The sequence below is a fragment of the Sarcophilus harrisii genome, chromosome 1 (assembly GCF_902635505.1).
Source record: "Sarcophilus harrisii chromosome 1, mSarHar1.11, whole genome shotgun sequence".
Classification (NCBI taxonomy): Eukaryota; Metazoa; Chordata; class Mammalia; order Dasyuromorphia; family Dasyuridae; genus Sarcophilus; species Sarcophilus harrisii.
The window spans coordinates 230,958,901-230,986,636 of record NC_045426.1 but is presented as its reverse complement, the minus strand read 5'-3'; the positions used below and the strand labels follow the sequence as shown (position 1 = coordinate 230,986,636).

The window sequence follows — 27,736 nt, the reverse complement described above, 5'->3', positions numbered from 1 at the left end:
GATTAGGTACCCAAGACATAGTAAATGACCATAGTAATCTAGTCTTTGATAAACTCAAGGATGCCAGCTTCTGAGACAAGAACACACTATTTGACAAAAACTTCTGGGACAACTGGAAAAAAGTATGACAGAAACTAAATATAGAGCAATCACTTATACCATATACCAAGATAAGTTCAAAATGAGTGCAAGATTACACATAAAGGATGATATCCTAAACAAATTAAGAGAAGCAAGGAATAGGTTACCTGTCAGATCTATGGTGAAAGGAAGAATTTATGACTGACAAGAGCTAGAGAGCATTACAAGACGTAAAATGGATAATCTTAATTATATCAAATTTAAAAGATTTTGTACAAACAAAACAATGCAACCCAAAGAGATTTGGGGAAAGAAAGGAAAAGGACCTATTTGTACAAAAATATAGCAATTCTTGGGGCAGCTAGATGATGCAGTGGCTAGAGTACCAGCCCTGGAATCAAGAGGACCTGTTAAAGTGTCTGAGGCCAGAATTGAACAGGAGGACCTGAGTTCAATTCTGGCCTCAGACACTTAACACTTCCCAGCTGTGTGACCCTGGGCAAGTCACTTAATTGCCATTCCAAACCAAAAAAAAAAAAAAATCAACTCAACAAAAATATAGTAACTCTTTGTGGAACTGGAAATTGAGAGGATATCCACCAATTGGAGAATGGCTAAACAAGTTGTGGCATGCAATTATAATGGAATACTATTGTGTTATAAGAAGAAACAGGCAGATGGATTTCAGAAAAATCTGGAAAGACATACGAACTGATGCAAAATAGAGAACACAGTAAAAACAACAATGTGCAATGATAAACTATGACTTCATATTTTCAGCAATGCAAGGATCCAACAAAATTTCAAAGGACTCATAATGAAAAATACTATTCACATCCAGAGAAACAACAATCTGGATGCTGATTGAAGCATAAATTTTTCACGAATATTTGTCTTTTGGTCTCCTGCTGCTTCCACAACATGACTAATTCAGAAATATGTTTTACATCTTCTTCTTTTTGTTTGTCCTTTGTTCTTGAAGAAGACCATGGAATCAGGGAGGTGATGCCTGACATACAAATCAATTGAATTTAAGTGGGGGAGGACTGTGCAAGGTCATCTGCTTCATTTCCTCTCCAGAGCCATCTGGGTTCAGTGGCCAGATATAGATCAAGACCATTAGAGATGGCCCTGAATGCAGTGGGAGAACCTGGCCTTTTTAAGCTAAGGTCTTCACTAGGTCTCAGTTTGACTGAGGCCACACTTTTCAGTTATTAAGGATAAGAAGCAATTGAAGCAAAGAATCTCTTTTTTCATCAAATTTTTGTCTTAAGAATGGGAGGTGAAGAAAGGGGAAAATTTGAAACTCAAAAAAAAATTTTTAATGAATCTCAAATCTTGTTTTTACATGTAATTAAAAAAAAACTTTAAAAAAAATCAAAGCTAACTATAGTCATATAAAATTCTATATTGCTACTGATTAGAAAAATGCAAATTAAGACAATTCTGAGATGCTTCACATCTATCATATTCACTAATATGACAAAAAGAAATTGACAATGATGGAAGAGATGTGGAAAAAGATATTAATACATTGTTGGTGGAGTTGTAAACTGATCCAACCATTCAGGAGCGTTATTTGGAACTGTACAAAGGGTTATAAAACTGCATAACCTTTGAATCAGCAATATTATTACTAAGTCAATGTCCCAAAGAGACCAAAAATAAAAGGAGAGTAAAGGACTTAAATCTACAAAAATAGTTATAGTGGCTTTTTTTTTAAAGTGGTAAAAAAAAGTTGTAGTTTATGATTATGATGGAATACTATTGTACTGTAAAAAATGATAAGCAAGAAGGTTTTAGAAAAACCTGGGAAGACTCGTGTGAACTGATACAAATGAAGTAAACAGAACCAGAACACTGTACATAGTAACAACAATACTGTAAGGAAGATCAACTGTGAATGAGTTAGCTAGCTATTCTGATCAATACAATAATCCATGACAATTCTGAAGGACTCATGATGAAAAATGCTATTTATCTTCAGAGAAAGATCTAATGATATATGAATGTAAATTGAAGTATGTTTTTTCACTTTATTTTTCTTGGGTTTTTTTTTTCAAACAACATGATTAAAATGTGTTTTGCATGATTTTACAAGTGTAAATGATGTCACAATTATTGCCTTAGTAGCCAAGAAAATTAGGTTTAGTATACATTATAAAACTGAATCTGTCATTCTATGTGATAACTTGATATTATGTGTTTTTATCTCAAGTTTGGTAATATCCATGACAAAACTTGACCAAATATCACTACTATTCTTTTGGTGGGTTGTTATGGCTGTGAATCATGAACCACTATAATCTCTCGAGAACTGAAGTTGAGGATCACTCAAAGGGCAAGAGAGAGATATATGATGGGTATAAGTAGGCTCTAATACATTAGAAAGAGAACAATGCAAAAATGATAAGAGGCCATCAGAAAAATAAAAAATCAAAAAAGTGCTTGGACATGTGGCAAGAGGGAAGGATAAAATATGAATAGCTTGTGTTCTCCATTGCTATCCTTAAGATACAAGTAGAACTTAATCAAGAGCAGGGTAGGATGGATAGATCTGTTGTGGCAAACTTATTGTAGTGTTGAGGGTTCAAGGGGGATTCCCAAAATATTGGGGTTCTGGACCTGCATCACAAGGTGTAACAAAAGAATTTGCAGGCTTGGACACATCTCCAAGTCACAGGGCAAAATTTATTATAATTGTAATGCCAATTAAAGCAAGCTAAGTTCCAAAAGAAGGAGCAAAGAACCAGGAACAAGAAGATAAATTTATAGGGAAAAGTTAGAGAAACCAGGTGCTTCATGTCACTGATAAACCAATTTTATGGCTTAGAGGTGGAGCTGAGGAATGGTCTGGTTCTGACTTTATGTGCAAGTGCAGTACCCATAATTCTCTGGGCAGAACTGGGGGGTAGATAGAGGAGAAGAGGACTTTCCAGAGGTGTGTTTTTAGGTTTGAAACACTAGGTCAAGTGGTGAGCACCCAATTTTGTTCTGTGCCTGTATTAACTTTAAGCATGTTATTATTGTTGCCCTTTAGTCTCAGAAACTTTTTTTAATCACTGACCAACAGGTTGTTATCTGACAGCTAGCAATCTTTGTGGCTTTAGAATCCTGGTCATATAGAGTAAACTAGAGCAGGATATGTTGCCTAAGGGAAGAAATACATCATTTCCAACTACATCACTCCCAAGGCCTTCGGATTATTGCTCCTTAGGAGCCGCACCATATCACTAGGGCATAAACAAGTGTTTCATGGGATAGGTAGGCTTGGGTAAGCTATTATATACATTATTGGAAGGGATACCTACCTTAATAAGATGATCCACCAAGATATTGGAAGACATTAAACACTTAGAACAAAATGTTATATCAGTGGGGTAAAAAATGCTCAAGATGTACCAAGACATATAGTAGTATATAATTTGGCACTTAATTTTCTTTAATTGGTCTCTGTAGTTAATTCAGCAAACACTAAGCATCTCCCAATTCAAGATACTGGAGTAAACTGCTGGAACTAAGAAGATGAAAAATGATATAGAGCCCTCTTCTAGAAGAGCCTAAAATTTATTGGGAGTATTAGATATAACAATGAGACTAGTTTGTGTATATATAATAACATCTTACAAAGTAAGTCTTTCACAACATTTTGTGAGGTCAGTAGTACAATATTACTATTCCCATGTCAGAGAAAAGGCAACAGTCTCTGAAAGTAATTTGTCCCTGGTCAACAGACTACACAGAGCCAAAAGTTAAATCTCTGGTCTTCCAACTTTTGAAGTTCATCATGTCATCCTGAGCAGGGAATTGGACTTAATACAAATTAGGAAGTTCTGCACCTGGGCAAGCACTTTAACCTTTCTGAGCCTCAGATTCCTCAAATGTAAAATGGAAGGGCTGCACTCTTTGTTCATTAAGATCTCTTCCAGCTCTAGATCTATGATCCTATGATTCAACGATTGATGTGTTTTATATAAAACCACACTATCCTTGCACATGCAAAAACATTAACATTATACTGGCTATACTATATTATACACGTATAGACTTGCAAAGGCACAATCAAAGGGAATGATATGAGATTCAAGAAAGATGGGGTCTCTTCTCAGGAGAGGGAATCAAGGATAGCTTCATGGAAGTGAAGGATTTGCCTTAAAAGGTGAAGAGACAGGGAACAATCTGCACAAATATATATGTGAGGACAAAGGAAGCAAGGAAAGTGCAGGAATCTGCAAATTAGATGAACCTGGGCAAGTCATTTTACTCCTTTAAACTTGTTTTCTCCTCTGTGTAAAATGAGGACATTGAATCCTAGAGTCTTATGTGGAATTTGTATTTTATTGAGCATGTTAATTCTCTTAGTTCCGGGGAATAAAATCAGAACAGTGGGGTAGTAAGGGCAAAGAAATAGATTAGGTTTGATGTAATTGATGAAGATTAGTGTTCTTTTTTTTTTTATTATTATTAAAGCTTTTTTATTTTCAAACTATATACATAGATAATTTTTGACATTCACTCCTACAAAACTGTGTTCTAATTTTTTTCCCTCCCTTCCCTCACCCAATCCGCAAGTGATCCAATATATGTTGAACATGTGCAGTTCCTCCATACATATTCCTACAAATATTGAGGAAGATTAGTATTATAAAGGATACAGTGGGCTATCCTGCAAAAAGTGAGATACCCTAGGGTTGAAGTCTTCACAAAAAGGGTGAGGATGGTGTTGCATTTGGTGGAGATGGTGCAGAGGAAATTCTACTCTAATAATCACTTCTACAACTTTAATTCCTGGAATATTCAGCTTTAGTCTCTCTCCTGACCTCCAGTTACAGATCACCAAGTACTGTATTAGATATTTCAAACTGTGAACCACTCAGACTTAATCATGTACAAAACAGTAGTCACTATCTTTCCCTTCAAATCTTTTTTTTTTTTTTTTTTTTTCACTGCTCAATTTCCTTTAGGATTTATTAGTTTCTTTTTTTTTTTTTTTTTAATTTAATAGCCTTTTATTTACAGGATATATACATGTTTCCCTTCAAATCTATCCCACTTCCAAACTTCTCATCTTTCCATTCACCCAGGTTGTAATTTTGGAATCCCCCTAAACTCTCCATATTCTTTCTCCTCCTACTTACCCAAGCAATTTCCAACTTTTGATTTTACCTCTACAACATCTCCCATAATTCACCCTTTTCTCCTTACACGCAACTATTACGCTACTTCAAGCCCCCACCATCCCTTGCACTGCTATTTGTCATCCTTTCTCTTTTTTTCCTTCCCCATCCATCCTTCACAAGCTGCTAATGATATTCTTAAACCACAGACCTGACCCTATCATCATCATACGCAACAAACACCAACAGCTCCTTTTACTACCTGTAAAATTAAATAGAAGTTCCTATTTGGTAATTCATGGCTCTTCATAATCTACCTCAACCTACCTTTCTAAGCCTAACCTCACGTCAAATCACGCCCTCTCCGGCCTGGCCCAACTCCGTCCTCACCCGTAACATTTCATCTCTTGCCTCCTTGCCTTTGCACAAGCCGTTCCTCCCTTCCCCCCCCCACCCCCCTACCAGAACTCCTTCGTCACTTCCGCATTCAGAATACGGGGTCTTCCCAATCTGAGCGCAAACATGACCTCATCTTTCCCAGGCTTCCTTTAAGCTTCCGCGGAAGTCTAACCTCCTAAGAAGGCTTTCCTAATCCACCTCCTAATCTTAATGTCTTTGTGCTGACATCATCCATTTAGACCGCGTATCTTGTTTGTCCCGAGGTAGTTAGTTACACGTTGTCTCTCTGAGTCACTGAGCCTGGATTTTTTCCCCTTTTCTTTGCATCTCTAGCGCTCAAAGGCCCAATGACTGCAAATCATCAGCATTTAATAAATTCTTAACTCGCGAATCCCTATTAGTTTATTTTGTTCAGACTTCTTTTTTTTCCCCTGTTTGTTTGTTTGTTTGTTTGTTTATTCATTCATTTATTTATTTATTTTAAATAGCCTTTTATTTACAGGTTATATGCATGGGTAACTTTACAGCATTAACAATTGCCAAACCTCTTGTTCCAATTTTTCACCTCTTACCCCCTCACCCCCTCCCCTAGATGGCAGGATGACCAGCAGATGTTAAAGAAGTGTATTTAGTTATTTTTTAGTCCAGCTTAATTCGGGAATCTGTGAGCCCCAAGGGGAGAAACGGCAAGAGCGCCACTCGGTTCCGAGCCTGGGAACTCCAGATGAATCTCTTTTCCCTAAATCTCTCAATGGAACCAGAGAGTGGCAGAAAGGGCCGTCAGAGGCACGACGTCACACCACGCTTCGTCCTCATTGGTCAGGAGCCTCCCCCTGCCTCCCTTCCGTTCACTAAACCCGCCCCGCTCCGGAAACTTGGAGCCACGTGACGGGGCCCTGCCTCGCTCCGCCGTCGTCAGTGTCCGCTCGCGAGAGGGAATGGCGGAGGCGCCGCCTGTTTCAGGTAGAGTTCTGCCCGGGTCCGCGAACTTTTCCTTTCCCACTCTCATCCCTCCCTCCCCCCGCCTCAGAGCGTGGGGCTGCCCTGTTTGTGCTTCTTTCCCGAGAGCGCAAGTTGGGTCGCAGAATCTGACCGAATTGCTCGCTCGGCTCGCGGCGGCTCCAAGCGGTTAATGTCGCGAGAGGGGATGGCCGGGTCCCTGGGGACAGCTCTTGCTGGGCTCAGGTGGGGGTTGGGGACGGAGGCTTGAGTTGGCAAGCGGAGCCAAGGTGGGCTTTCATTAGCGTCCTTCTTTCCCTACCTGGAAATCCCCGGACCTCTCTCACAGCTCAACCTTCTCAGCCCCAACTCTTAATGCTGCCTCCTCCACGAAGTCCTCTCAGATTTTTTCGTTTTCTCACCCCCCCCCAAAAAAAAAAATGCGATTTTCCCGTTCTCTAGAATTTTCGTGCGGTACAGTTTTGTTTCTATTAGCGTTATTGCCGGAGTGCAGGGACTGTCTTAGGCTTTTTAGTAACTACTAGCGCAATGCTTGTCACCAGGTTAGACTCTTAGCGGGTATTTTACTAATTAGAGGAAAGGGGAGATATTTAGGCAGTGATATCATGGAGAACCTGCGAGATAAAGCATGTACACGGTATGTATGTGCTTTTTAAATATTAAGGAGATTTCATAATGCCCCTTTGCCTAAAATAGACGCTGCCCGTTCCATCCCATCCCAGCTCCTTGAGAGCAGATAAGGTTCCCTTCCCCCACATCACCTTTGGTTTTCAGTGTATATTACATTGCCTTTCATGTCGGTTCTTAATATTTGTTGAATTGAATTTGAATCCCCTCCCTTAAATTCCCCAGTTTAGATGCTTTCTCCATGACAACTTTTTCCTGATCTGATCTTTTCTTTTCTCCTACCTGAAAGTAAGTGATCTCTTTATTCAAGCCCACACCTTTGCATTTTTCACTTCACTTGTCTCCAAATTTTGTGCCTGTCTCAACCCTCATCCTCATCCCCATTAGAGTATAATTGAAAGCAAGGTTCTTAGAAGCACATCTATCTTTGTATGCTTCGCTAGTTCTTAATAAATATTGAATTGAATTGAATCCTAATGAGTATGTCCTTTTCCTCATCTGTCTTTTTAATATCTTTCTGGATCTGTGCTTTGAGGCATACCATTAACATGCTCTCCAGTGATTATGATTTTGTTGTTTTACTAACTAGATCATTTTACAAATTATTTCCTTCTACCTGATTTTCCCTTAATCAGGTAATTCTGTTCAATACTCTTTGGCCCAAAACACTAATGGATTTTGTCAGCCCGTTTTGGTCTCAGGCTAAACTTGATCATTCTTTTGGCTGCATCCTGTATTTGTCAAACTGATTGTCTTGTTCTGGCAGCTCCTGGAATCTACCCTTGTAAAAATTTCCTTACCTCTCAAGGCAGCCCATTCCATTTTGGATCAAACTCTAAGTAAAAATCTTCCTCCATCTAGTAGCTTTTATTATTATTATTGGCTGGTATTATTCTTTGGAACCATGCAGAAGGGATTTGATACCTTTCTATTTGACAACTTCAGATACTAGAAAATAGCTTTCATATCCCCTGGTAAGCTGTCTTTTTCAGGCTAATAATTTATATGTTCCCTGCATAACATAATTCTGAGTTCCTCATTCCCATGTCACCTTTCTCTACCTCCCCCCACCTCCCCCAATCTGTACTCCACTATGTTAATATCTCTTCTCAATTGTGGTGTTCAGAATTGGGCATGGAACTTGAGACTTGATCATTTTGAGCATTGAATGCAGCAAGACCATTTCTTTTTCTTGTTTTGGATACTATGTCATAATGCTGCCCAAGATTTCAATAGGTCTCTGGCTGCTGCATTTCACTGCTGATTCATTGAATTGGCAGTATACTAAAACTCCTGTATTTCTTTAATGTGAATTGCTTTCTAGATGTCTTCATTTTATGCAGTGAGTTTTTTTTTTCTTGTATGCTAGCTATGCCTGTTAATTTGATCATATTTGCTTCCATTCACCTATTAGGATCTTTTGGAAGCCAAATTCTGGCATGCCATCTAGTTCAGCTTTGTGTTACCTGACATTTCTTTCTTTAGTCAGATGTCTTTATCCAAGTCATTAATTTTTATTAAATGCTTACCAAATGGAAAACATTATAATGGAGATACAAAGGTAGATATAAAGAAAAACAGTCCTTCCTGTTGAGGAACTTGCATTCTACTGGAAAATTTACCATGCACATAAATAAATATAAAATAATTTAAGGAGAAGTCAGAGGGTTTTGATTTAGAGGTGGTCATTGAATCCAACTCTCTAATTTTTACAAGAGGAAACCGAACCACAGAGAGGTTAAATATTTTGTCCAGGCTCACAAGCTAATAAATGCCTGAGATAGGACTGGAGCAAATTTTTCCTTATTTGAAGTCCAGCACTCTAATTACTTATATTTAGATTACTTCTCTTATAGGGAGAAAGCACTGATGACTGAATTAGATGAGAATTATGAGAGGTGGAGTTGAGGAAGAAGTGTATTCCAGGATGGAAAGCATTCTTATATAAAACAGAGAGCCAAAAAACTGAATCCTAAGTTCAAGGAATAAATAGCTCATTATTCATTTTGGTACAAAGATAATATGTGTAAAGAGGATTTACATGAAATAAAGTGGGAAAAGTATCTCGAGCCAGTTTGTGGATGACTTTAAATTTTAGACTGAAGAATTTATATTTTATAGTTGGGACAACAAGAAGCTTTTAAGTTGAACCAAATAGGACCAAAAACAAGCCTTTAGAATTCAATTAGAGGCCTCTGTCCTCATAGACATCTATTATTAACCAATAGTCTTGGAGCTAGAGGTTCAACCATTTCAAAATGACTTTACTGCATTAACATCCATTTGTATTTCTTCATCTTCTTTATGAGGAGACTTTGCTAGATACTATCCTGAAATTTAGGTTTATCATGTTCCTGATATTTCCTTGATCCACCACTATTTGGCAATGGGAGGGACTAAAAGGTTAGAATAAACAAGGATGGGATAAGCTACTAATGTCACTGAGGCACTATTACATGATAAGTATAGTTGAGAGACTACAAAATGACTTTCTGGAGGAGGTAGACTTTAAAGGATGGATAAGTATTAAGTAAGCAGAGATGTTGAGGAAGGACATTTCAGACATAGAAGACAGTCTAAACCTTAGGGTTGGAAGCATGCAAACACTGCATAATTAAGGTCTTGGAGTATGGAGTGCATAGAAACTATGGGAAGGCATTAGGGAACCACTGAGGACTTTTGATAACATGATGGAGAGGAGAATTATAGACAGTCTGATTTTTGATTTGTTGAAACGAACCAACATTTCCCAGCAGAGAAGATAACATCCATCAGACTGGATATTCAGAGAATGTTGTGGCAGTTCTCAAGAAATACTGAGTAATAATATATACGTGTGTATTCATTTATTAGGACCTCAAAAAATACCTGCCCTATTAGTTCACAGAGATTTTGTACCCAAAATATGACTTGTATACAAGTATGGCCTGTTGCCATACTCTTAAATTCAACAAATGTGTCTTAATCCTTTCCAGTGACCTGCTGCTCTTGTTGCCAAGGGAGTGAGACAAATCCTACCTACCATTTCTTCCCCAAAACCTAATGTTTACCCATCAGCTCTGCCATTTTCCCCTACTCTACCCTCCACCCTCTCTCAGAGGTGGTGTCAGAGTGGAAAAGGGTAGTAGCTGAGAAGGTATCCCCAGGAATGTTCAATTGGAAAGAGTGTGTACTCTGTCTTTGAGCTCAGGTTCTGGTGTAAACTTTTAAATAGCTAGCTTCTTAGAGCTTGATGTCATGAAGGAAAAAAGGCAGCAGAAAAAGAGACTTAAGCTGATAAATCCTAGCAGTAAGTTGTTTTTCCAAACAATAATCCTGTGAGGAACTGCCTAAAAATTGAGTGGGGAAAATGGAAATTGTTAATCTATTCCCTATCCTTGGGGGAGGGATCTAATTGGTTAGTTATTCTAAAATGTCTTATTTTCATAGATTTCCTTTAATTCATTCTAATGCCCTACATTATTGTTTAGCATTTATTTATTTTTTGGTGGGAAGAATCATACAGTAATTTTGTGTAATTATTTTTCAGTTTATACATATATATATATATTTTTTCCTTTCAGAGACATCTCATTTTAGGGGTATGGCCTATATTCAGACCAGTATGGCCTGGCTCAGATTCTCCTGGACCTTCACTGGTAACTAATTTAGTGACTGACATGTCAATTTTTCATCTAATAGGTACTTTAAGTGTCAGTACAGACACAGCTGATTTCATTCCACATGAAAGACAAAATCCTGAGCTAAATTGCAGAATTCAAAGAAGACTGGAATCTAGTAGAATTCACAGTAGAAGTAATAATTCATCACCTTTTTGTCAGCTTTCTAGTCAAGATCTTCACCATGATGATTCACCAAATCAACATAATTACAATAATCAAGGAAACAAGTATAAGGGCAAGCAAAGTTCTTTTCAGACTTCTAGTAAAACACCAAAGAACCATGGCTTTCAAAACCAACAGTGGCATAAATGGAGAAGTGACAGGAATTATACCAGAGCCCAGGCAGTCCAGGTTTCTTCTGACCAAGGAACAGGAAGAGGAGTCTTAGAAACAGCAGGGTCAGAATGTGAAGCAAACCCTAGTGAACCCAGCAATGTATACTCTTCAGAGAGTGAGAAAGAAGTAGCTAGTATGGATCACAAAGGTGCAAAGCCCAAAAAAATGGCATATATGACATCTGTTTCAGGACGGGGCCCAAAATCAAAGGGAGGGAAACCAAGGTATGAAGGGACTAACAGAACGACACCTAAACAGAAAGATAGGGTGTCTGAGAACATGAGACCTGTAGGTGCTATCCAGGCTGACTCTTCAGAAACAGTCACAGAAAAATTGGCTGTTGATGTATCTAGAAACAATGAACATAAAAGATATATAAATAGAAGTTATCCCTGGGAGGCTGTATGGAATAAGCCACAGCCAGATAGAGAGAGTCAGAAAATACATGAGAGTCAGAAGAATAAAAGTACAAGACTTAGAAATTCTCTTTCCTATATTGCAAAAGACAAGCTTAATGAAAGACCTAAAAAATCTGGTGGTGATGATCGGAACTTGGCAACCACAAGCAAATCTCATAAAAGGTTTGAAATGGAGAAATGCTCTGGAAGACGGCTCCAGAAAGAATCTAAAGCAGCTTCTCCACTCATTTGGAACAAGCAGAATGATGTGCCAAAAAATAAAGAAACACATACAGGTAATTCAACTAAAGGAAGTATGTTTTTTTTTTTTTAATTAAATTTTATTTTTTTCCAGTTTAAAAAGTCTATTTAATCTTCCTCCCATCCTTCCCAAATAGAACAAAAGATCAGTTTAGACATTTAGCTTTGCAGTCTTTATAGGGCCTAAATTATAGTGACCATAGAGGAACAGGACAAGCAGATAAGTCCATCAGGAGATGTTGTAAAGGCAACAAAAGGGAGGAGGTACAGGGAAATGGATGAATCATTGTATCTTACATTTACATAGTATTTTAAGCTTTATAAAACACTTAACATGAAATTATTATTAGTCTCATTTTATAGGCAATGAAACAGGCTCAGAGAAAGTTATTTATATAAGGTAACATGACTGACAAATGGAAGAACTAGAATTCAAACACAAACCTAAAATCTCTTGAGATTGAAAAGTCCTCAGAGGTCATCTAGTCCATCATTTGTCTAAACAAAAATTCCTTATAAAGATTCTCTGTCCAATAGCCCTTCCCAGTCAAGTGAACAAGCATTTTATTAAGCACTTACTATAGTTGGTGCTACAGTGTTAAGAGCTAGAAATACAAATATAAATAGAACCAAGAGGTCTTCCCTTCAGTGAACTTGGTTACTATAGGGGTAAGATAACACAAGAAGGGAAAGAGAAGGTATCTACCTCTGGGCATTGTAGAGGGCAGTGCAGCATGAAGACGATTGAAGATGTGTTTGGCCTGAGCCTCTGAAATGGAGGTTTTAAGAGAAACAAACCAATCAGAGGGAGAGATAACAAGTAAGAAAGTATTTCCAATGTGAGAAGTAGTCCTTTTGTCTTCAGTGGTACAGAACCTTATACTTCCAGAAACAGCTTATTCTCTTTTGTACAGCTCTGTTTGTCAGTAGGTTTATCCTTAAACTGAGCGTAAATTGCCCTCTTTGTAACTTCTGATTGACCTTGATACTCTCCTCCCTATAATTAGAATCAGTGAGAGGCTTTCAAAGATATGACTAGCCCTTAGCTTGAAAGATTAGATGTTCAGTTACTCCTCACACCTGATAGTTCCTGACAATAAAAAATTGTCATTCAGTGTAACCCAAAGTCTAATTTTATTGTTATATGTAACAAATTTTAGCTTTGGCTTCCATGACTGCTAAGTTCTCTTTAGTAAATATAAAGTGCTTTCTATGTATAAGGCACTAGTGCTAGATGTTGGGAATACAAAAGACAAAAAATTCCCCAGCTCAGAAAATAAATCTTTCTTACCCTTCTAGAGATCCTCTAGATGTCTAGCTGAGAAGGCCTCTTGAAGTCCACCAAGCCAATCAAATATTTACTGATAATTATAATTTTACAACCCCCCCCCCCCCCCCCCCCCCACCCCCCCCCACACACACACACACACATTCAGTTACAAGACCTCATATGAGGTTATGAGCCATAGTTTGAGAAGCTGGGCTCTGAGGACCTATAATTTTAGGGTAGTTTCAGAATTTCCTATTCTCCTGAGATGGGGGTGGGGAATCCCTATAGTAGCTAAGTATTACAATAAATGTTCTTTTGCTGCAGGAATTGCTTCAGCCTTGCCACTAAATATAAAAAGTGGTTGGTTACTAAGCAACCTCTAGGCAATGTTCATTTAGCCATGAAAATATATACCTGTGAGTGTCCTTTTTCTAAAAGCTCCATTTCAAAATATTCCTTGGCTTCATATTCTTGCCACCAAATTTGGAATCATTTCATTTTCAAAATACCTTAAATTTATTTGTTAATACCTTCAGATTGAATTTTATGTAATTTAATGTTTGGAACTAAGATACATTTAATAACTTGTTCTCTATATGTGTATGTGTTTTTTAAGGGTCTTTAATAGAACAGTTAACCACAGAGAAATACGAATGTATGGTATGTTGTGAAGTTGTTCGAATGATGGCACCAGTTTGGAGTTGTCAGAGCTGTTATCATGTATTTCATTTGAACTGCATTAAGAAATGGGCAAGATCACCAGCTTCACAAGCAGAAGGTCTGTTTTCTACTATGACATTGATTTCACCACTTTGTTTATATTTGCAAGTCTGAAATTCAAACTACTTTATTTCCTCTTAGGTGTTTTGCTTGCAATTAGGAGTATACCTGGTGGTTGTCCTTCATTCTCAAAGAGGACCAAAATGACATCACTATGTTAGAGTCAAATTACAGTTGCTCAACTGTGGCTGATCAGATCAATATGAGCTTGCAATGCTCCGCCACAGGTCTCACACAAATAGTCCTTAGGAACATTTGGGGTAGAGTCTCTTCGTTTGCACAGCCTTCATTTCTTCTGAACTAATTTCATCTGCACTGTTAAGATTAAATCAAACCAAAGTATTGATATAAATCTTGATTAAAATGGTTAAACATAGTAACATTAGCAAATATTTTATTAAAAGATGAGACTAATAGAGATTTAAGGAAATTAAAGCCTTGCCTAGGTATTATTTGGTACCTTTCTGATCGATCCATAATTGGAAAATTCCATCTTAATGTAATCCCTGGTCCTGTTCCCAGAACTGATTAGATACCTCTTTATAATTCATTTCAAATCTTTATTTTGAAATTAAATTCCTTCTGGGACCTAGCACAAGCTACCAAAGTTTTAGGTTTCAAAAGCTCTTGAGCTTTATTAACTGCCAGTGTTCTTCCTGTCTCTGGTAGCATCTGAAGTGGTTGTTGTTAAGACTATTAGAATTAAAGGGATACCCTTCCATTTTCCATCTTGAATGAGGTTATTTTTCTTCCAAATGCTTATATCAAGAGAGCTGAAATTCTTGTAGTCAGATCTCCATTTCAGCAGCATGAAACATGCACAAATGTCTTCCAACAGAAATATTTTCTATTTATTAATAAATTGAGAAACTCCTCCAAACATCTTTCTAATTGTATTTAGTACTTGTTTAAATTTAAATCTAGTAGTAAGGGTTACACTTAAGTGGTAATTTAAACTTACAAACCTAATTCAGAATCTGCTTTCTTTTATAAAATTTCCAGATATACTTGAACAGATTTAAAATGTTTTTATGTATGACATTGATCACATCTGTAGGAAAGTAAGTTTAATTATTCTTAGAAGAAAAAAGTTGATTTTCAGTCATACAGAATTGAATTATCCCTATAGCAGATGATTATTATAGAACCTGGCTTTTTAATTAGAAAAGGCTATTATTTTTCTATACTTTCAGAGAACCAATTTAGTTAGGGATTTATTTTGAGGTTGACTACAACAAGATTATGTCTTTTTTTTTTAGCATTTTATTTTCAAAATACTTGCATAGTTTTCAACACTCTTGCCAAACCTTGTGTTTCAAATTTTTTCTCCCTCCCTTCCCCCACCCCCTCCCTTAGATAGCAAGTAATCCAAAATATGTTAAACATATGTAATTCTTCTATTCATATTTCCACAATTACATGCTATACACACACACAAAAAAGAAAAAACAGATCAAAAGTCAGATCTAATCAATTGGAAAAATATCAAGTGTTCATGGGTAGGTGAGCAAATATAAAAAAGACAATACTACCTAAATTAACCTACTTATTTAGTGCCGTACCAGTCAAACTCCCAAGAAATTATTTTACAGATCTAGAAAAAATAGTAATAAAGTTCATCTGAAAGTACAAAAGGCCAAGCATTTCAAGGGAATTTATCAAAAAGTTTATAAGAATTCAAGCCATTCTCCAATTGCTCTAAGAATATGAACAGACAGTTTTCAGATGAAGAAATTGAAACCATCTCTAGTTATACAAAAAGGTGCTCTAAATCACTATTGATCAGAGAATTGCAAATTAAGACAACTCTTAAGATACTACTACAAATCTCTGAGATTGACTAAGATGACAGGAAAAGATAATTATGAATGTTGAGGGGGACGTGGGAAAACTGGGACACTACTGGTGGAATTGTGAACTAATCCAACCATTCTGGAAAGCAATATGGAACTATGCCCAAAAAGGCAATCAAACTGTGCATTCCCTTTGACCCAGCAGTGTTTCTACTGGGCTTGTATCCCAAAGAGATCATATAAGAGAGAAAGAGACCCACATGTGCAAAAATGTTTATGGCAGTTCTTTTTGTAGTGGCAAGAAATTGGAAGCTGAGTAGATGCTCATCAGTTGGAGAATGGCTGAATAAGTTATGATATATGAATGTTATAGAATACTATTATTCTATAAGAAACGATCAGCAGGATAATTTCAGAGAGGCATGGAGAGACTTACATGAACTGATCGTAAATGAAATGAGCAGAACCAGGAGATCATTGTACATGGCAACAGCAAGATTATATGATGATCAATTTTCATGGATGTGGTTCTTCTCAAAAATGGGATGATTCAGGCCAATCTTAATAGACTTGTGATGGAGAGAGCCATTTACACTGTGGGGACTGATTGTGGATCACAACATACCATTTTCACTTTTGTTGTTGTTTTTTGCTTGATTTTTATTTTCTTATTTTTCTTTTTTGATCTGATATTTCTTGTTCAGCAAGATAATTGTATACATATGTATGCCTGTATTCGATTTGCATATGTTTTTACCATATTAAACATATATTCGATTACTTACCATCTAGGGCAGGGGATGGGGGGAAGAGGAGGAAAATTGGAACACAAGGTTTTGCAAAGGTCAATGTTGAAAAATTTTCCCTACATATGTTTTGAAAATAAAAAGCTGAAAAAAAAAATCAAATCAAAAAGAAAAAAATGAGAAAAAACAAAAAGCAAGCAAACAACAAAAAAAGGTCAAAGTACTATTATTGTGATACACATTCAGTCCCCACAGTCCCCTCTCTGGATTACAACAATTCTCAAAAACCATTTACTGAGTTACAGAAGGGGTGCAGTTGTCACTGGTGGAAGTTGTATTCATACTAAAGAAATTATAGTTCCTTGAAGTACTGTAATACTCTGTGTAAAGGATTCATTATAACCAGATCAGGAAATACTGTTGTCAAAGAAAGAATCCACATAGCTAGAGCAGGCAATGTTTCTTTTATTAGTTATATAGGAGAGACCCACTGAAGTTGGGGGATGGGAGGCTTAGCATTTATATAGTTTCTACTATATGCCTGATTACTTGATTCTCCAATCCTGTGGGATAGGTATTATTATCCCTATTTTACACTTATAGAAATTGAGGCAAATAACAGTTAAGTGACTTATTTAGAGTCACATAGCTATTGTCTGTAGTTGGATTTGGACTTCAGTCTGACTCCAGACCCAGGACTCTATGCAGTATAGCCAAATCTGATCTGGATAGAACTCTCTTAATAAATGCTGTAAAGTAGAATTTTTTTATATATTTTGGAGAAATGGTAGATATGGTACAGAAAAGGGAAAGCACTGGAATTATGGAAGATTGGTGAATCTGTAGAACTATACATGAATCAGGTTTTTAGCAGACTTTTCCAGCATATTCAGAGAAAGGAAAAATAATGATAAATAACCTTTTTTTTTTTTTTAACATCTAAAGCAGTATCACAAATCTCTCATTTTTCTACATGAAAGTAAAAAGATTTTCCATAGTTTCTTCATGTGAACAATACTCAAATCTAACCATGGACTTGTAACTGGATTTTTTGGTGGGAAAGGGGAAAGGTTTGATGAGGCACTCAGGGTTAAGTGACTTGTCTAGAGTCACACAGCTAGTAAGTATCAAGTGTCTGAGACAGAATTTGAACTCAGGTCCTTCTGACTTCAGGGCCACAATGTCTAGCAAATTCTAACCATAAACTTTTTCTGTAAATGTCAAAAGCTCTCTAGATGTACAACAGAAGTGAGATAACTACTGGGATTTTGGAATTCCTTTGTTTTATTAGAATGCTTTATTGCAATTAAAAGTTATAAAATATTTTCTCAAAATTTGTTCACTTTTGTGCATAAAGCAAATCCTATTGGTGTTTGAACTGTATGTTCTTCAATCACAAATTTTAACTTTTCTACCTTATTCAATCGCATTCTGAAGATTGTTCTTGTTTTTTTACTTTGATAGTAAAAATAAGATAGAAATTGATGCTTACTTTGCATTTTTACTGTGCTTCTGAAAAGATAAATGTATCCTTTACAAATATTTGTATATTATATTTTATGAATATTTAAAATAAAACACATTTAATGTGGAAAATGTTTTAATTAGTCACAGTTCAATTTTGTGATTTATTAAATACTTTTGAAAGAAAAGAAATTAATTTTACTTAATACTTTCTTTGACAGATGCTCATAGAGGCTGGCGATGTCCAGCTTGTCAGAATGTTTCAGCACAAGTTCCTAGTACATATACTTGCTTCTGTGGTGAGTATTGATTATATATAATACACGCCTTTGAATAAGTTACACCTAAGCCAGTTTTGTAGCCCAGACTATAGAACAATATTCTCACATTATCCAATCAAAGGAAGTTCATGGACTTTTTTGGTTTTGGGGATCCCTACAGTTCTTTTCAAGATAGACCTGAATATGAGGAAGTGGTCCCAATGGGCCAACCTTGATTTTGTTCTGATTATTAAGCACATGCAACTTCTTGCTTCTTAGTTACTATTTTTATTCCTAAACATTGGCACAGTTCTGACCTGGGTTCTAGAGGGTGGTTAGGTTTATTTGCCCACAGTGCTAGCCTATATCCTGAAGTTAAAGAATTCTGGTTGTTGTCATAATTCTTCAACTCATCAATACTTAGGACTAATGATAGATTGCCTTGAAAATGCAGGAATGGTTAATTAGCCATTGTAATGAAGAAAGATTATACCTACTGTGATGCTGCAAAACCAAAACTTTCAAAGGTGACCAGTAACTTAATTGCCACTGTCTACTCTCTCCAACTTAATAGCTCCATCTTCCTTTTCTTCAGCAGTATCAAACTCAGTGATTCTCCTCTAATTGCTTCTTCTCTAGTCTGTTGCCTACTTTCTGACCTAATATGACTATTCTTATACATAATCATCTTTTCTCGTTAGACAATGTCATTCCTTCCCATGGTTTAGCTGTCATCTTGATATAGCTTTTTACATATAAACCATATTTGGAAGCAAAGGAAATAGTAAAAGGTACTTTACTGTTTTACTTATAGTTCACCTTACTTTTTTCCTGGGCATTTAAGAAAAGTTTACTGAGCAACTACTACATAGTAAGCATTGGGCTTAGGGTGTAAAATGGTAGCCTCAAGGAATCTGCCTATTATATAGGAAACATTGTATCATTCTGCCTTGAATTCCAATTGTTTGTAACTGATTAAAAGGTACTAAACATACAGTATTACTTCCACCTGGGATGGTCAGGGAATGCTTTGTGAAGGAGGTAGCATTTGAGCATGACTTTGAAGAACAGGCATAAATTTGGGAGATGAGGACGAGAGAGCATGAATAAAAGTACAGAGGTAGGAAAATTTGAGGCATGTTGGGGAATAGCAAGAAGCTTAATGTGATTGGAACGTTTATAATACAAGTTAGGGCTACAGTAGGAGAAAAAATTAGAAAGATATATGGGCCATAGATGTCAAGGACCTTGCTTACCAGAGCCAATAAGTTTATACTGAATGTACTTGGAAAGAAGAGTACTTGAAAGTTTCAAACAGCAAAGGGACATCCTTTCCCTTTTAAAAAAGATTAATTTGGCTATGTTGTCCAAATGAAATGACAGGCAGGGAGATTGTTAAAAGGGTAATTTAGGCATGAGATGACAGTAGGGTTGGGAGAATGGAGGGATAGAACAAAACTTTAAAAAGTTTAAAAGAAAGAAATGGGAGTGCCCTGGTGACTCATGGCAGAGTGGAAAGGAGGAACTGGTTCAGGAAAGAAGATTTATTTTGAACTTGTTTCATGTCAGGTTATGATCCAGGTAGAAGTGCCAGGTAACTCCCGAAACCTAGCCTACATAATAAACTAATGCCTAATATGCATTAGGATGAAGATGTGTTTTCTTCTTATAATAGCAATCTAATTAATTGACTATTATAATTCATAGCTATGAATAGGTAATAGGCTCCTAGAAATTTAAAAAAAGAAATTCCTCAACCCAAATGAATCTCTCATTTGTAAGCTATGTTTAGGATTTTTTTTAAGATCTTCCCCCAAGTCTCTTTGCCACTGGGCAGTATTTTGGGACTATCTCTTACCTGGATTTTCCTAAGAGAACAAAACTCCTTTTTTTCTTTTTAAAGATCTTTGATTTTTGTTCACCATATCATTTCACAATTAAACTTCTAGAACATTGACACTTCCATTTCATTTCAACTCCTCATAAATTTGGCTTCTCCCTTGCTCATTCATTTGAAACTGCTTTTTCATAGTTCATGTAATTGTCAATGTATTTGGCCTCTGTTTCCAGTTTTAACCTTGACCTTTTTGTAGCACTTGATATTTAGAGACCACTTTATAAAAATCTCTCTCTCTTTGACTTCCCAGCCTATTACTCAACCTTGTTCTCTCTCTTTTTTTTCCCTGAGACAATTGGGGTTAAGTGACTTGCCCAGGGTTACACAGCTAGGAAGTGTTAAGTGTATGAGATCACATTTTTTTTTTAATAGCCTTTTATTTACAGGTTATATGTATGGATACTTTATAGCATTTGACAATTGCCAAACTGAGGTCACATTTGAACTCAGGTCCTCCTGACTTCAGGGCACCACCTAGTTGCCCCACCTAGTTGCCCCACCCATCCTTGTTCTCAACTTACTTTAGACTGACTCCTCTGTTAGTTCTTTTTGCTGCTACTAAATATTGCTGTTTGCCAAAGTTCTCTGTTCCTTTCTTTATCTGTGCTCTTTAATCTCATTAGCTATCATGGCATTGACCATTGAGTCCAAAGAGAGTACTTCTAATCATTATTATTATTATTATTAACAACTCCATTTCTTTCCTTTTTTTGTGTGTATGTGTGTAAAGCATTTGGAGTTAAGTGACTTACCCAGGGTCACACAGCTAAGACAAGTTAAGTATCTGAGGATAGATTTGAATTCAGGTCCTCTTGACTAAGGCTGGTACTTTATCCACTGAACCATCTAGCTACCTCTATTTAACTCCATTTCTAATCTCTCACTCAAGTACCAGGTATATATTTTTAATCTGTGTACTAGACTGCTTCGTTTAGATTCCCCACTAGAAATTCAACCTCGGTGTATTTAAAACAAAATTTATTGTCTTCTTTGTGCTCTCTCTTACTACTCCTACCAAACCATCTTTTAATTTCCCATTAAGCCACTTCTTTTCATGCCTGCTGCTATCAGATTAATCTTCCTCATACAAAATTTTTCATTGGATCACTTCTCAAAAGTTGAATTCCATTTTAAAATTTCTTTTTTTATGACTAATAAACACAAATATTTCTTTATACAAATAAAATAAGCCAAAAGGAATGGTATACAAAATGGTAAGTCTCTATGATAGCTAGTTTTGTTTAAAGTATGTATTATATTGGACTTGATAATACCAATACTGCTTTGCTTGTCTGTATCCTTTTCTGAATTTTCCTCTATTTTTAAAATACTTCATTGGTATACTTTTCTTTCTTGCATCAGTGTCTTCTATATTTCATGCAAGAAAACTTTTTTATTTCCAGTTTTTCAGTCCCCAAATAGTGATCTGAGTTTCAAGAAGAGCATATCCTTTTCCAAGTATTCCTATTTTTTTCTCCCTTATTCAAATATTTCCCTTCCTATAAATTTGTACCTTCCTTCTTTGAGTCATGTCTTTTTTTTCTTGGAAGCATGTTGCAATGTAAGGAGCATTGCACCATTTTAATGTAGATCCCTCTTCAAATCTGTATGACTTTGGCCAAGTTAATGGGTCTCACTTTGTTTATCTGTTAAATTCTGAGGAAGGAGTAGTCTCGGTGGCTTCAGAGGACCTTAAGGTCTTAGGATAAATAAAATTGGTGGTGAATCATGTAGGAAAAGGCTATGGGATGTATTAAACAAATTGGATACTGTTTTAACTTTTTAATCAAATATAACCATTATTCAAAGATGGCTGTTGCCTGAATAAATATATTGTCCTGGTCAAGGGACTTTATTTCATGAATATAATTGCATTAATCTACTTTTGAATCTTAAATGCAAAAGTATTTAATCAATGAAAGCTAATGCCAATGTTTCTCATTGTTTCCATAACTGCTTTGTGATGTTAAAAATGAAAGTGTTTAAATTTCTGTAATTTATTTTATGATCTTTAATTTATAGGTAAAGTAAAGAATCCTGAATGGAACAGAAATGAAATACCACATAGTTGTGGCGAGGTTTGTAGAAGAAAGCAACCTGGCCAGGACTGTCCACATTCATGTAATCTGTAAGTTTAAATTATAGAAATCCAAAGAATATTAAGGAGTATTTGTGGTTGTTAATCTTAGATCTTTGTGTTGAGGAAATAGAAATCTTCTATTAAGTAAAATCAACCTGTTTGACTTTTGGTTTGCAGATGCTATTGGGTTTTTTGTTTTTGTTTTTAAATGAGGACATTTGTCCTTTTTCACCAGTACCACTCATTATTTTGCTGTATTCCTTCCAGCAACTCTTATAAAACTTGGAGCCAGGATATTATTTTTTTTTTTTGAAGCTGTATTTGTATTTATTATAGAATTATTCTTTTCTTTATTTACTTCTTGGATTTTATTTAACACAGTTTTCCTTTTTCGTAGTTGAAATTTTCTCCCCTCAACTTATATCTCTAGTCTTGGTTCTTTAATTAGAATTTTGTTTTAGGACTAGGTTATGCCTTTTCTTCCACACATGGAGGTTGAAGTTGCTAGCCCTTAATCTTATTCCTTCTACAGTCTAGATACTTCTATGAACTATAGTTTTGGAAGGGACTGGCTAGTTCTAGAGACCAAGGGACTACCTACATCCCTACCTGTCTTCTGCTTCCATGTTCTATTGTCTTAACAGAGCTACTAGGCCCTGCTCCATCTTTCTTCTTCACAACTGTCCTCAACTTAGAATTTGCCTTTTTTCCTTTGTCTCCTGACAGGTACAGGACTGGATGCTGAACAGCTAGCTGGTTTCAGGTCTCTTGGAGGACTGCTGGGCATGTCTGGCTCACTTGTCTTCTTGATCCCTTGCTTCAGTCACAGTATCACAATGGCCCTGCCTTCAGACAAATGCTCCTATCATTGCGCTCGAAAGCATGAGCTGCTTTTGAGAATGGATTATTTCCTTTTCCTTGTATCCCCAGGGTCTAGCACAGTGCTTGACAAATAAGCGTTTAACATGTGCTTGTTGATTAAGTACTTCTGCCCTGTTTCTTTTTTCAGACTTCTGTTAAGAACTGATTTTTGTCTCCTGCTGGATTTTTGACAGATGGGCATTAAACTCTTGTTGGCTTCAGACTCTTTACTAGTGATTGCATTGGTTTTGGGCCCATAATCCTTTAACTATCTTGTACAACTCTGGATGGATATACAGATGGAGGAACTTGTTAGTGTTTCTCTTTCATTTTATTGATTATTGTTTGGTGTGGCACTCTTTAAAATTTATAGTGTAGTGTTTTAAAGGAAATGGGCTTGACTGTAACCCTTCCTATCTTCATCTTTATTGGAAGTCTGCTCTCATCCTTCAGGATGAGGATTTTACCCTGAGTGGCTCCATGATTACATTTACTCAGTAGTCACATCTACAATGACTTTGAGAACCCAAAGATGTCATTTTCTGGTCCTGGGATTGTGAATTCATCAAGGCTGTTTTCTGTTTTTCTCCTTATCCATTGTGGGTTATCAACTCTTTAGTAGTCTCTTTTGTTCTCTTTCTCTTTCCAGTGAAGATCATTCTTCTTGATAGATAAAACAGAAGCAGTATAAGAATTGGACAGCTCCTCATTTTTTCCATCATATCCTCTCCAGGGATTTCAGTTCTTTTTTTCCCTCAAGAAACTTTTTTGAAAAACTTTTTTTTTTTTTTTTTTTTTTTTTTAAATCTTTCCTCTCCAGCTCCATGTCATTTTGGTCTTTAGAATTCAAGAATTGCTTATTACAGGACAGTGCCACCCTAAGGTCTTTATCCTCCTGACTCCCACCTTTTGTGTCTTTCAAAAATCTAAATTGGTTGGTAGTTCCCTCTGTATAGACTTTATTCTTTTTAAAGAGTTGCCCTTTTTTTCTCATGGAAATTGTTTTTCTTTATGTTCTTATAATATCATTCTTGAGAAATCCCCTTCCTTCCTGATGTGATCTCCCCAACAGAATTTTTTTTCATTGCATCCTATTCTATTTTTCTATAATCTTTGAAATCTGTTTTCCTAATATTTAGGCAGCATGTCCATCTGTCATTAGCTTACTCCATTTTTACTAATTCCAAAATGTGTAGCCACTATCATCCTGACTTCTCACCATTTCCAACATAGTATCTGATTTATTCTTGTTGATGAGAATTTGATTTGAAAGTCCACTTCATTTGTTTCTTTGCCTTTTGAAGGAGGGAAGTATTAGCAAAATGATGAAAAAATTACTTACTTTTATGTTTTAGCAAAGCACCAGCATTTCTTCTAGATAACAAAAGTCCCTGTTTCTGTTTTGCTATGATTCTGTACCAGTCTTATAATCTGTTCTTCATACTCTTCATCTTTTTCTTGTTTTATCAAAGTGGTCAATAGTATGCTCTGATAACTGTTACTTTTCTTTCTACAGCTTTTATCTGTCACATATTCTCCATCTTGTTTACCCCATTTTGGTTTCTGTCTTCCCTCACATTAATGCTACTACTCCTCCATTTTTAACCTCTCCTGTTGGTAAAGGAATAATATCATGTAATATATTCTATCCCAGAAAGCCTCAGGTAGCTATAAGATCAAATTTGCTTCCATTATCAGGATGTTTAGTTTCTCTTGTTTGTCATTCATACTTTTGTGCATTTTGTATATTGACATGGGTTTTATTTTTATTTCTTTTCTTGGATTTGTTTCCTGTGAACTTCTGGAGATCTATATTGGTATTCTTCTTACATTGTAGCCAGTCTCTATGGTATCTGACTGACTTGGATATATGTGGGAAGCTTTTTCTCTTCTCCTTCCTTTTTAGTTTAAAACCCTTTTAATTAGTTTTTCAAGATATCAGGCAAATATATTTTTAGATATACTTCATCTTTACCCAGAAGCCTGCCATTTCTATATTTGTCTAGAACAGGAGTTCTTAACCTGGGGCCTCTAAACTTTTTTTTTTGTTGTTGGGGGGGGGGTGGAGTTAATAGCTGTATTTCAGTATAATCAATTTTTTCTGTAATCCTATTTATTTGATATTATGCATTTACAAACACTATTCTGAGAAGGACTCCATAGGTGTCACTAGACTATGCAAAAGGTCCATGACATAAAAATGCTTAAGAACCCCTGCTCCAGGACAAGCCCCACATCCAGACTCAGCTTCTAAATTAAGCTGTTCACTTCCCAAATTTGTGTTTATATTTTGAAATTTAGACTTTGTATGACAACAGTAAATTAATTTTTAGCTGCACATCATATTTTTAAGCAAAAAAAGACTATTAGACAAACTTGGTTCTTATAGCCTGTTTATAAAAATCAAAGCCACCTCAGAGGACAAAGATCCTCCTATTTGGGAGGATATTCAGAAAAAATATTCCAAGACCAATTCCAAAAAATGTGTTTTGAATAATTATAATCTTGATGTTTCCTATTTAGAAGAAGAAAGCATAGCATATCCTTGAGCATATTAATTTTAGAAATCATTCTCATTTAGTATCATATCTCATATGTAAAATAGTTAAACTAGAGGTTCAAATTTTGATGTTATAGCATAATAACACCAGTCTTCTTTCCTTGAGCTCTTTTTTCCCCCCCACTATGACCCACCTGTTATTGACCACTGTTGTCACTTCAACTATTAATCCCTTGTTTGGTCTTAGCATCTGTGGTAACAACTCATCTGTTAAGTCTTCCCTTCACTTCCTGGTTGAGTTAATGACCAGTAAGAGGTTTTATGTTGTATAAAGTATCCCCAATTTTGAACAGGCTTAAAATGATTCATTGATCACCCAGAAAGCTGAGAGAATCTTGTTTTTATGGTCACGGACCTCTGTGATATTGACAATGCATTTCTTGTTTAAACAGGAATCCAAAGGAGACAAATTCTGATTGATTTGTGTGATTTGCTAAAAGGATATTGGGAGAGGGGGAATTGTTATTGAGTTAACTATATGTGTATAATCCTTTATTCATTGAAGTGTTTCTGTTTAAGTCTTTGTCATCCAGGACCTTGTCCATCATGCCCTGCCTTTATGACTAAGACATGTGAATGTGGACGAACAAGGTAAGATTAGAACTTTGCTTTATGGGGGAAAAAAATTGCTACTTGTAATTTTAGGCTATATAGTAAAATATTAATGGGTAATGAGGGCAGTCTGCTTATAAAGAGTAAATTGCTTATTCGTTTCACTCTTAATTTTTATAACAGCAAAACATACTTTGGATGTTTTTGAGCACTGGTTCAGTAAGCCAGCAAAAATATGTGGACAAATATATATATTCATACATATTCATAAGTAGTCAGTAAGTTGGTCTGTTTTTATGTTTTTATACTCTTGTTCACAAATCATTTGAGTATGTCTAGGATCTGTGATTTTATAGTTATAGGAACTTTTGGTTGGGGAATTGTCTCCAGTACTACACTTTTAACCTGAGAATACCTCACTGGAGGCTCAGAGATTTTAAGTGGCTTATCTCTAACTGTTAAGTGGGAGAGGAGTATTTGAACCCAGAGCTTTCTGACTTCATGTACTGCACTTTTCTTCCAAGACTATATTATAAACTATTCATGTGTAGTACTTTTTAAAATGTCCCCAGTGTTAAACACCAGTAATAGTTGACTTTGGAGTATAAAATATTGTCAGAATGATTGATCATTTTCCTATGCATATAACTCACATTTATATGACATTTTCTGATTGTATTATCTGACTCAGTACTCTTGTGGGTGAGTGGTACAATTATTATCTGCATTTTACAGATAAAGAAATAGGCTCAGATAAGTGACTTGTCTAGGTAAATGGCAGAGCTTGTTCTCAATCTCAGTTATTTCAAGTTCATATCAAAAGTAAAGTTTTTTTCCTATGAAACTGTGTTATCTCTAATAACTATCAGTTGATTTTAACAAAATCCATGGATACAAGTATTGTTTGCTGAGGCTTTTTTTCCCCTTATCAATAGACATTAAATAGTTGACAGATATTTGCTATAAGACCTGAAGGACATTAAGCACATTTAAATATCATTTTACTCTTTATTCAGTAAAAGGATACATCCCTATGATCCTGGTCTGAATAAGTTTTATCCAACAACACCTATAACAGATTTAATTGAGGGTATCTTCAAGATCTATAAGGATATGTATCCTTTATAACTTTGTTGAGAGTGAGTACATATGGTTCAAATTCAGAAGAATAATTAAATCTTTGAATGAGCACTTTCTCTAGCTCTTTGAAGCTAGGTGAGTCATTAAACCTCTGTGGGCCTCACGCGTCCTCCTGAGAGTTATATGTTAGGTCCTGTTATATAAGCATTATGTAAGCCTTATACAAAGTAACATCCTTACATGATATGTTATAAAGGGAATTCTTTACAAAAGGATAATAACAAATAGTTCACTGGGGAGGTTAGATATTGTGAAGATGGAATTCGAGGAATTAAAAATAATTAAGAGCTAAAGTATCTGCAATCTCTAAAGCAGGGGTCCTCAGATTTTTTAAATAGGGGGCCAGTTCACTGTCCCTCAGACTGTTGGAGGGCTGGACTATATTAAAAACAAAAACTTTGTTTTGTGGGCCTTTAAATAAAGAAACTTCATAGCCTTGGGTGAGGGGGATAATTGTCCTCAGCTGCTGCATCTGGCCCTTGGGCTGTAGTG

The 27,736-nt window shown here is 36.0% G+C and overlaps 1 protein-coding gene across 2 annotated transcripts in view; it reads left to right on the top strand.

The window, feature by feature from the left end:
* The first annotated feature begins 6,472 nt into the window (after window positions 1-6,472).
* Window positions 6,473-27,736, top strand: part of NFX1 (nuclear transcription factor, X-box binding 1) — a 79,181-nt gene continuing 57,917 nt past the window's right edge. For both annotated transcript variants that reach the window (XM_012542629.3, XM_012542631.3), the window contains exons 1-6: window positions 6,473-6,560; window positions 10,866-11,876; window positions 13,728-13,889; window positions 18,116-18,193; window positions 22,074-22,179; window positions 26,072-26,143. In XM_012542629.3, coding sequence (XP_012398083.1) covers window positions 6,536-6,560; window positions 10,866-11,876; window positions 13,728-13,889; window positions 18,116-18,193; window positions 22,074-22,179; window positions 26,072-26,143 — 1,454 coding nt within the window. In that variant the 5' untranslated portion in view covers window positions 6,473-6,535. The remainder of the gene's footprint in view (window positions 6,561-10,865; window positions 11,877-13,727; window positions 13,890-18,115; window positions 18,194-22,073; window positions 22,180-26,071; window positions 26,144-27,736) is intronic.